This window comes from Anopheles funestus, chromosome 2RL (assembly GCF_943734845.2).
Source record: "Anopheles funestus chromosome 2RL, idAnoFuneDA-416_04, whole genome shotgun sequence".
NCBI lineage: Eukaryota > Metazoa > Arthropoda > Insecta > Diptera > Culicidae > Anopheles > Anopheles funestus.
This window is the reverse complement of record NC_064598.1, coordinates 58,236,316-58,248,220: the sequence shown is the minus strand read 5'-3', so window position 1 is coordinate 58,248,220 and position 11,905 is coordinate 58,236,316. Positions and strand designations below refer to the sequence as shown.

At 38.2% G+C, this 11,905-nt stretch overlaps 1 protein-coding gene across 1 annotated transcript; it reads right to left on the bottom strand.

Moving 5' to 3' along the window:
* Window positions 1-1,318: 1,318 nt before the first annotated feature.
* Window positions 1,319-5,212, bottom strand: LOC125766182 (F-box/LRR-repeat protein 14). Its single transcript, XM_049431904.1, has 2 exons — window positions 1,858-5,212; window positions 1,319-1,808 (listed from the first exon to the last, which is right to left on the bottom strand). The coding sequence occupies exon 1, from the start codon at window positions 4,254-4,256 to the stop codon at window positions 2,757-2,759; it is 1,500 nt and encodes a 499-aa protein (XP_049287861.1). The 5' UTR covers window positions 4,257-5,212; the 3' UTR covers window positions 1,319-1,808; window positions 1,858-2,756.
* Window positions 5,213-11,905: the final 6,693 nt, after the last annotated feature.

The following is an 11,905-nucleotide window of genomic DNA, read 5'->3' as shown; positions in this document are numbered from 1 at the left end:
TATTTATATTAGAACCGACTCAAACTAAGACAAGCCATGTTCCTCACCGTTTTAACCGTACCCATTCATCGGGAAGATCTCACTCAAGTGGTGACCATTTCAGGCTTGTAAAATTGTAAAATATTTTAAGTGCTACATAGGAGGTCAAAACTGCTACAAATATCAACCCTAGTTGTTTTCTCCGTCCAAACGCATATTGACACAGCTCAAAATGTGTGTCAACTGATGGAAAACAAATGCTCAATGCAAGGAGAGAAAAAAGGGGAAACATTTGTCAAAGAGATATGTAATCAAACATCGGTAAAGAGAGCTAAAACTTGAATGTTTAAGAAAGAAAAAACATATACTACAGCGCACGAGAAGGACCGGTGTGGAAAAGCGTGCAGCAAAGTCAGCGCGCAGCCAGTTTGTATACATATGCGCTTCACTAACATACTTATGTATGTATATCTCATATGCAATTATTGTTGTGTAGCATAGGGTGTTTTACATCAGGCGTACCGGAACACATGATTTACCAAGCACCTGTTTAACAAAAAAAAACGTACTGCAGCAGGGGCGATGTTATGATACAACCCCCAGAAAACGGGGTGCACGTTCGTGTAGTAAGTAGATGCGTAAACTGTGAAACATTACATGCTGAGGGCAAGAGCTATTCATAAATAGTGAAAAGAACGTTTTTAACATGCTTTTTTTCTCTCCAAAAAAAGGCTTTTGAGAACACTTTTTTGTAGCGTTCTCCAACAGCAAAAACATCCATAGCCACCCGGCCGGGGGCCGGCTGTTGTTATATGTATAGTTTAATAATGAGGACATGATTGTACGCTAGTGAATGTGTTTTAAATAAGTAACACAATGCCGTTGACACGAGCAAAACAGCGAGACTATTTAAATGTTTATTGGTGGTGTGATATTGATTTGGTTTTTGTTTGTTTGCGTTATTTTCCAGCTAAAAAGACATTCCAAAAACGAAACGCAGTAAACATCTTGGTGTTGTGAAACAGCAAATATGGAACGAATTAATTTTACATTCTCAAACAAATTGTACAACGCCGGCTGAGACAAACACAGTTGAGCAAAAAACAAAAAACAAAAGGCCTGTCAGTTACAGTCACTTACCACAAAACAACAACCTGTTTAATTTTAGCGTTTGGTTAATAATTTTTACCACTAAATAATAATAATAATAATCATAGGTAAAGTAAAATAGCGGTCAACCAAACAATACTGAAGGGGGAACATTTCTTTCTTTTGGGTTGCGCGCGTACGCAAACGTGATGGAATGTGTGAAAATAAAAATGGACACAATTGTACAGCATTGTTTTCAATATTTGGTTTTAATCTTTCCATTATTTTCTTTTCCAGTGTTCTTTCTCAAACCGATGATAAACACATCGTACAGGAATTGTTCTTGATACCAGCTGATGCATCATACCCAACTACTCTCCTTTACATATATTAAACATGTATGTTATGCGCCTTCGGAGGCATGATCGCAGGTGGTGTACGTACGGCTGACGGGGAAATGTTTTTCTTCACCGCACATTACGCGAACCTAATACACTGAGAAGAACGCACCTTACCCCGTGTTTGCTGTTTTTCTTTTAACTAACCAGATTCTAGGCTTGTTTCCGCAAATGTATAATAAATACATGATACTTTATTCTTTTCCTGCCTTGCTCTTTATTGGCTTGTGTTCTGTAATGTTCCCGTTTTGTTTTTTTGAAAAAAAAACATTGAAACGGAACGGAGATCGAACTGCTTGGTTTGAGTTTACAATTTTACTTTCTCTCTCTCTCTCTCTCTCTCTCTCTCTCTCTCTCTCTCTCTCTCTCTCTGTCTTACTCTTTGTTATACAACCCACCCACCTACAATTTCTTTCAGCTGCAGTCTGCGAACAATTTAAATCATTTGAATCGTATGGCTTTTGGTTTTGTCCTAATTGTTTTACTTAACACTACAACAATATATCCCTACGAGAGTTTTAGACGCGTCTTACTTCGAGAGACCTGCAGTATAACCACTTTTGAATTGGAAAACGTCTGACCTAGGATTGTTCAAGTTCTGGTTTTTTTTTGGGGGGGACTATACTAAACCGATCACACACGTTCAAAGCGCATCGGAGTACATTTTTCTGAACAATAACGGAGAAGCGAGAAGGGAAAGAAACTCCCTTCCCCCTTGTCATCCTTTTGGTACAGCACAAAATTTGTGTAACTTATAATAATAATTAATTATGATACAATTAAAGCCTTTAACGTAACACATACCGTACAACAACGAATCTCCTGCACCGGGAGATGGTCGACGTTCGTTTCGGAGTAATTCCGAAAAAAATCCTCACTCACATAAAACCTTACCTGCGATCACAATAGCCTTTTCTTCTTTTTGCTCCCGAGTCTGGCACATGTATTTTGGGATAATGGTTTAATGCTTAATCTTTGTCGTGTACTGATATAAATTGAAAATAAGCTAACAAAATAACATTGTTTTTTTTTCATAAAACAAACATACAATGAAAATGGAAAGGACTGCGGAGAAGTATTTGTTACTAAAATAATCTAAAATTGAATATTGTAACGCTACTTACAATCAACATAAAGCGTTCGCGATTCTTTTCGGTCTATTTTAGATGCTTTTTTTCTTCTTCGTTTCTTCTTCAACTATATCGCAAAACGAATGCCTTTTCTGTTTCTGTTATCCCCAGCTTCTAAACCTTCTACCTAAAACATAGTACTTTAATGTCGTACAGCACATCACCGGACATGCCAAAGACCAAGATTAACCTTCGACAGTCGCGGCAATTGATTAATCTTTTGCATCGCATTCGGTGTTAGCCGGGTGCAACCGTAAAGATCGATGGCACGTAAGTTGACCAGTTCTGTAGCCACAATTTCTAACCCACGATCGGTAACGCGACTACACTGGCCAATGTTGAGCGTCTCTAGATCGTGAAGCGATTTGGCAATGCGAGAAAGACCTTCATCCGTGATTTGACACGCGCTGAGGCTTAGAGAGCGCAGCTGGAATAGACCTTGCGAAATGTGCACCATGGCCTGGTCGGCCACCTTATCACAGAAGCTAACATCCAGCGTTGAGATCGAGCTGCAGCCTTCCGTCAGGTACGCCATACCGATGTCCGATATGTTATCACAGGCGCGCAAATTCAGCTCCTCCAGGCGCGACATACGCGCCAGATGCTTTAACCCACTGTCGGTGACGGAAACGCAGAAGCTCAGATTGATTGACCGTAGCGAGCTGAGACCTTGGGCGATGTGCCGTAGCGCTTCGTCGGAGAGCCGTTGACAATCCTGCAACCCTAGGTACTCGAGGGCCGGAGTTCCATCCGCCGTTTCTTTGCTAAGCCCCGCAAGATGGCCGATACCGTGGTCCGAAATGTGCCAACAGGAGCGTAGATTAAGACGGCGCAGCTTCTTCAGACCCCACGAAATAAGAAGCAGACCCGTGTTGGTGATGTTGCTGCAGCCACCGAGCTCTAGTACTTCAATGTTTTTCAAGTGTTGTGTGATGCGTCCAAGGCTCGAATCGGTCACCTGCTTGCAAAGTGACAAATTGAGCACCTTTAGGTTAGGAAAGTCGGCAGCAAATGCGTGACCTATAGCCATGTCGGTGATATTATAACAGCCGCTCAGATTCAGCGACTCCAAGTTCGGAACGCCGGTCACAATGTCCTTTAGAGCGCGGCGTACCGATAACACCTGGACGCGTTTGATGCCACGTTTGACCAGCGAGCCAAATAATGTCGGCGAAGGCCGCCGTAGATGGAGACTGGCCTCAACGCCCCGCCAGCAGCTTTTCGCGTACGCAGCGTCACGCCATACAGTGCACACTTGTGCTGCACGACCACGATCCCGGACACTTAGCTTAGCGAAGATCATGGCTAGTATCTCCGGGTAAAGATGTCCGATGTGTGTGCCCTCCTCCTCGATGGCCTGTGTCGGCGGTGTGATCGGACTTTTGGGACGGTTCGCTGACCGGATCGCTGCGTGATGATGATGGTGCGCCGCATGATGTCCGGCATGAGCGGCATGATGCGAGTGGGCATGATGATGCGATAAATGATGCGATGGAATGGTGTATATCGCTGGCGAGTTGGCCGACTGTTGCAGGTGGGGCTGATGCAAAACTACCGGATAGGGCGCGAACCGATGATGATGTCCACCGGCGATCGTGTGCGGTCGGTGCGATATGAAACCGCCCGGAATTTCCGTCAGCATAAAGCTAGCTTCCTCCATTGACACGTTTGTCGTTTTTGGTGCCGTTTAATCACAACAACAAGCAAATGGAAATTTGCAAACAGAAGAATTTTCGAACGCTCGAAATATGTTTTGTCCGCTGGTTTGTTCAATACACCATCGCCCACCAGTAATGTTTGTTTAATCAAAAGTCACGCGCGAATTTGTACAGCTATTGTGCGTATACTTTGTGCTCAATTCTCACCACCGATTCTATCTTTGCTGATCTCAGCAGCAAAGTCCGGTCTTGATGGCATTGCCGTTTCCTTTATTTTTCACAACTCCCAACACAAGCTAGTCACTATTGGCTATGTACAATAACTAACGATCCCACGCGGACCCGACGTAATTGTTACCACCGTAAGCGCGACGAAACCTCGCACACACACACACACACACACGCAAGCACACGCAACAAACACACGCGCAAGTAGACACACAATAGCGCACAGATTAGATTGCCAAATACGCGCTATACAATTAAGTCGCTGCAAGCACCACCATCAACTGGTCGATGTTAGAGCACTGAGTTGCACACACTTTCTGGGCTTATTTTAACAACAATAGTATGGTACCGCTTGGTACGTAATCAGCCACCCAACCAATACTAGAGGTATCTATCTATCCATGCGTTGCAAACGTGCGTAATGGTTTCGAATTGTAGCAATATTCCGCGATCTTTAGATAATGCGGTACGACGGTATTACGTACGAATTCTCGATTGCACGGTTCTATCTTACGACACACGTAAGATAAGAACTTTAAACTTTCGATTCGCGGAATCGCGCAATAAGGTAAACAGCAGCACGGAAGCAAGCAAGAGTTCAAATTAACAGATTTGTCAGAGCACCACGTTCGGCATGTCCGCTCGGCACAAAAAATGAATGAAAAATGAAAATGGGAATGAATGAAGGCCGAAATTGAATGAACCGAACGAGAACTTGGTGTGAGTATGAGAATGTGTGCGTATAGGCATTATAATGCACCTGCGATATGCAACGAACAGTGGGCAAATGTTATAAAACATTATTGGTTTAGTCAAAAAGTGTAGAGAAAAATCAATTGAATGTGTTATTTTACTTTAAAAACGTTTTTCAATAAATATATAATATCCGATGTACAATACAATTCGATCATGTTAGTATACAAAGGTACAAAGGAAAATACAGTTAAAAGTCATGATCAAATTGTGGTGATAAATATTAACTTGGAAAAAAAACTCTTGCATCTTTCACCGCTGTGTCCGGTATAATGAGGTGAAATCTTTGTAGAAATTTCCTTCTAGGTGCCATATCAGCCAACGAGTACATGAAAACACAAAAGCGATATATTTTTTGCAGTTTATTGAGAAATCAAATTTTTGGTGAGGTATTGGAATGATTTTGTCCAGTATGATTTTGTACTTTTTGTTCTGCATTCATCCTTTGAAATCATTCATGGCGTTCATTCGTTTGGTTCATTGTATTCGTTATGATCCGATTATTCGTGGCTATTTTCGAAAACCCAGCCAACATCGAATAGCTATTCATATTTGTACCCAAGCGACAATTCCGCAAACGGGTCGAAAAACTGGGCTAGTTTAACCGTAGCGTCTACGACCAAATTTACACCCTTAATTCTACGACCGGCATATCCGGGTATGCCATACATTTTGTATGGGGAATTAGACTTTTTCATCTTAAAACTGTAATAATTCAGGCTGTATTGTAATTTTTTTTTTTTATTTCAATAGTAACATAAGATACCGAATGAATCATTAGCCAGATTTTCGATAAATAACATCTTGTTATTAACGAGCCATATCATGCTCTCCAGCTTGACGTCTATACCTCAACGTGCCATTGAGGGCTGCCTATGAAAGAACGTGGTTGTCATTTAGAAAAAGTTGAAAAAAAACAATAATAAACGAGTTAGAAAAAATCCAATTATATGCCAAAAGACAGAAAACTAATGTATGTAGCTGTGTACAAAATTTAAAAAATTTAATATGTCGTTCGTAGAGTTGAGAGTACAAAAAAAAAATGACGAAAAAAAATATTGGCGATTAACATAAAAATAAACTAAAAATGCATTCTAAAAGAGGAATAAATTTGCTAAGTGCAAAAATTGTAACATTTTACCATACCTTTTACCCAGGTACCGATATTTCATAGGAAGCTTTTATTACTCTCATGCTATTTACCAGTACATGTACCTGATTACTTTGGACCTATTCGTCGCCCTAAGTACCGGATAATTTTTAGAGCTCGTTACTTTACGTTTAATTTTACTTGGTTACTTTGGACCTGTTCATCGTATTAAAACCATAGTGTATCTGTTTACTTTTGAAACTTAAGAACTTAAGAAAGAATAGATTATATAGATTAAAGGTTGTTTTCAACCATTTGATTATAATATAGAATACCAATCAGCACTACTGCGGCCAAACGATGATGGCCCTGTCACAGGACTCTGCATGAAATATCCATCGCTGGGCAGTGCTGTTTAATATTACTTCACTTTTTCATGCACTATAGATGCTCCAACGATGTGAAAGACGGCACCTGTTCCACACTTTGTGGTCGGCCACAGACTTTGTGGTCGTAGTGAGGTTTTCTGGGAAAGCATCGCTTCACGATCCCATACCTCACTAAAAATTAAATTAATTTCATGTTCTTGTGGTGCACCTCCATTCTTGATCAATCCGGCTACTATTTCGTCTTTGCCTGGTAGTTTGTTATTCTGGAGCCAACGGATGGTCTTTCGGATTGCGTTAATGCTTGGTGGCAGTAGCATATTATCTGCATTAGTTGGACTCCATGATGTGGAGTCTCTATTCTCTCTTAGTTAGAAGTTCTCTTCTGACTGAGCCCAACGCGAGAAGGCGTATGGGGAAGGTAAGCGTAAATATCGTCATCCTTATGTCGACACCATATCTTCGTAAAACTTTCTTCCAGGTCTGTAATTCACTCTGATTTTTGTCTGTACCGCATTACATAAAAATATTTGTTATTTATGTTATTTTAAATTCTAAATATTACACCAGTATAGGATAGTGATCGAATTTATGACCTCCTCTTCTTTAGATACATCGACTATGGATGTGATCATGTTTTGATACTTGTTACAAATTTTACGTATTCTCGCTGATAGCAAAGGAATTTATAATATTACAAATATGTTCTTAGAGTTAGTATCTAACCTTCAAAAGCAAACAAAATACTGATGTTACATCACTTTAATTTGTGATTTCACTTATACAATTCACCTCAAATTTTTCAAAATATACACTGTTTGTAGTAATGTAACCAAGTTATGAAATTAGTTAAATAAACGAGCCTGGATCGGTTATAAGTGCGGTAAGCTTCATTATAACACTATCAATTACAAACAAATACTATTTATTTATTTATAATTAATTATTTCGGCATTTAGCCGTATTTTCACAAAAAATACTAAATAGAGACAAGAAAAAAAGAGTAATAAAAGGATCAAATAAACAATAGAAGAACATTCTAAGTACTAAGTGAGCATAAAGATCTAACAACAGTTCCAATTATATCCGTTGTTATGAAGTTTAAGGGGAATTGTTTGTAACCCCGGCTCTAAACGCTTAGCAATTGTCGCGTTTGCGAACGCGAATCAGAAAAATTTTGCGAAACTCCATATAAAAAAAATTGTGAAAAGTCGCTATACGTGTATTTTCAGCGAAAAATCGCGATTCGAAGCGCGACTTGACGCCATGACAGTTTTCTGTAATAACAAGGTAAACATGGCAATACCAAGGTAAACTAACACAAATTAAAAAATTAAATATTTTGAGTGTTATTAAATATTGCAAATTAAATTAAAAAATCGAGTGCTATTTATTTATTAAAAGTACGTACGTATTGTATATAATTATTGTGAATGTCAATATTATTTTTAAAACAGAAAAATGCTGTTAATTAAAAAAATCTCATATCGTGGACAAATGCATGGCTGTATTAATGAATTTATTACTTGTATGTTGAACTTGCTTGAACAAGATAAATTAATTAATAATTAATTAATAATTAATTAAATTAATTAATTAGAAAAAATATTAGAGTTAAAAAAATAGAGTTAAAAAATATTAGATAGTCCACAGCACAGTGTTTGATCCCTTTTGGAAGCTGTGTTATGAATCATGGTTATGAATACCTGTATATTGATGGTAGTTTGGAAGCTGTGTTGGAATTGTGGTTATGTATACCTGTATATTGAGGGTACGGTGACGGTCATGAAATGAGAAAAAAAGCCATACACGTTTGATTACCCGTATTCGAAGATTTTTACCTTTATGCTACTCGAAGCTGCCGATCCCAATTCTATTTTGCCCGGTGTATGACGCGGTGGGCAAACACATCTTCGTTCACCTATTTATCTTGTTACAATTCCTTCTGGCTACCGGAAAAAATATAGCAAGATTTTCCAGCGTGAAACGCACAAGAAAACAAAACGGACAAATCTGCGGTACTGTTAGCAACAGCCGTTATTTGTATCACAGGAGTCAGTAGCATCCTGCCAGGAGCTTTCTTGATGGTCCATTGTTTTGAAACATCGTCACTGGGCTTAAAAAACTTGCCTTTCTCATCAACTTCATCCAAACAATAAATTTACTATTTATTATAATTTTCTTTGTTTAAATTAATTTAATTTAATTCCAAAATAATTTCCCGCTACCGGCCAGATTGAAAACATAAACAAACCTTGCACGAGAAAACTTAAACAACCTTGAAGTCGCGCCGAAAGTCGCAAAATTTTTTGGGAAAACTGTGCTACGATTGTCGCGTTCGCAAACGCGACAATTGCTAAGCATGTAGGCACGGGGTAATAGTTAATAATGTACTGAAAAACCCTGCAAATTCAGTCATCATTTGTGGCCTTTTTGTTTATAACAAATAAAAGGCCTTTTGTGGTGCGCTTTCGAAAGTTGTACACAAGATGGTATGGTACCATACAAGCGATATACAAGCATACAAGTGCTTTTTTTGTTCCATCGCGTTTTATTAGAACTAATTTTGTTAATTCCATAGCAAATTTTTTAGCCCATTCGTTGATACGAATGTAATTTTTCTACTTCAATATTCGGTTAGCAAAATGCTTTAAACCTACTAAAATATGCGGTTGTACTGTGATTTAATAATGCATAGGCAAGATTCATGAAAGCTTTAAATTAATAGATATTCTTTGGTATAACTAGAAATGCATAACTAGCGTTTTTAGTTAGTTGGTGGTATAACTGAGACGATTCACTGGAATATAGAAAAGTTTAAATGTGTTGAATACCAAAAAAACATATTAAATTGTTGTTTGTATAATTCTACAGTTTTAATATGCAACTACAGTACAATAAATATAATACACACTAAACGAAAGCTGCGAACAAACCATTACAATTAAGATCATCACATTTTTTTATGCGAACCGCTGATCGTATGCATTTAATTTTGAGTTCCATATTTTGTATCGCTTAAGATATGTGTAAGCCAAGCATCTAAAGTTATTAGGAAAATAGAAAAACACAACAGCATTATTTTCAGTACTTTGTAGCAAAAGTATGATTTCCACAAATAATTGGAATATGTACTGTGTTGCGTTTTTATTTTCTTTTATTAGGCCTTATCTATTTAACAATTTAAGACATTTACGATTAACGAACCACTTTAAGCTTTGAGCTAGTTTAAGACTACAAGAACAGTCTATTTTGACGTTTCACATAATTCACAGCATTTTTGTAAGTTGGATAGAAATTTGTGTATTAGATTTATTAGGTTTTTTTTATTGATTCACGACTTGTAATTTTTGTAGTATGTAGATGTAGTAAACTACATCTGTTTTATTCTCGAGAGAACGGCTGGGTCATTGTTGCGCATTGTATTGTAGTTTCATTTATAATTTTATAGTACTAAACTTCTTATTACTAGAGCTAAATATGTGATAAAGATTTAATGAAACATATTTTTTACCTAAACTAAGTTGTCTTTTGTCCGATCACCTGTCCGATCACCTTAAATAAAGCTTAAATGCTTTTATTAATTCAAATATTTCTTTTGCGTGAACTCACATACAATTAATACGCCTCGATCGCTTCAAAACAATTAAACATTCCGTGTTGAAAATTAGTTCTACATACGAGAGTCGTTTCAGATGAGAATGGATGCCTGATCTTCGGCGCATAAGATCGAATGAAGGAGTGTGCAAATTTTATATCCATTGTACATCAACTCATACTCATTTGGTTTACGTAAACTAGTATTAAAATTTCCACTGCATGTACAACGAAACAAGTGTTACGCTTAATGCAGCATCATGGTGAAAACATTGTTTGGTTGTTTCGATTTGAGTTTCGTGCATGAGCTTCTAATATTTCCACATTGGTGGGGCTTAACTAAGTTTTCATAAACACAGTCTGATAACAATTACAATTTCGGTTTTGTTTATGTTTATGTGGCGTAGTGGGGTTACTTTCTTAGTTACCACCAGATTGGTGGTTCATTAATCATTTTTACGGTAATGTGTTTACAGGTCTGACGAGTTTTTTTCTCTCTCTCTCTCTATTCTTTCTTGTCGGCCGCCAATGATGCCGCCAAACTACGCTGCTTCTCTCTCATCCTCGGCACGGTTGAGTCATGTGCTTTGATGAGCATTGATATAATACCCTGCTCCCTGATGCCTGTTGAGGAGCAATATGTGCCTGTGGGCAGAGAATCTTTATTTTGATACCCATTATTTTCAGCATTAGACATTCGAGAATTCGGCTTTCTACTACTCTATTGTGGCAGTGCGGCTCTTATTGCCTTGCATTTGCCGACCATGCTTTCTTCAGCCCATACCAATGTGCATGTATGTATGTGTTAGAAATAGGATGTCTGTTTCTTGTTCAGCCAACAACTGGCCAGAGCCAGAGTAGCAGTGAATTCCACATTTTGTTCCTTCCACTTTGCCGGCTTTTCCTTGCACGGACATTTCCGCGGGCTCCAGAGAGGCGAACCTGTTTCGTTTATTTCAAACTTCTTCGTCCCGTTTTGTACTTTGAATCGTACGTGTGCTGCTCGTTTGTGTTTGATGGTCATCGCTTTAACTTTATTCTTTACCGACAGCGGTGATCAGAGAGCCAACAAGATGAAGAAGATCGACACCAAAAGGAGAGTGAAATACTCAGACTAAGCAAAACAACAAAGCAGAAGCAGACAAAAAAAAACGGGATAAAAGCGGAGTAACGCAACAAAACGCCATCGTCAGCATGCCTGAACATTATTTGGTGTACGGTAGCAGTAAGTGAAAAACTACAGTGTTTTTTCTTTGATTGCTGTTTAACAATGTATTAATAGTAAACAAAACAAAAAAAAACGTTATCAAATAATTTTATGAAATAAAATCACGCCATCAGTAATTGTTGAGAAATTTGTACAAACTGTACTTCATTTAGTGTTAGGAGAACAATTTAATCATTATTCATAATATTACAAGCACATTGAACAGCAAAAGCGGTGCGATACAAAGCGAAAATGGATGGAAAACTGGTAAATGCATGCAGAACCGCGCTAATGGAGGAAGATAGAAAGAACATGTGATGATGGGGAGAAAGGCCTATAAGGTTGGATGCTATTTGATTTTATGCTCATGAGAGTATGCTTCAGCGTAGA

What these genes read in the sequence shown, in the direction of transcription:
- LOC125766182 (XM_049431904.1), bottom strand. Translation starts at nt 4,256, where the DNA reads ATGGAGGAAGCTAGCTTTATGCTGACGGAAATTCCGGGCGGTTTCATA.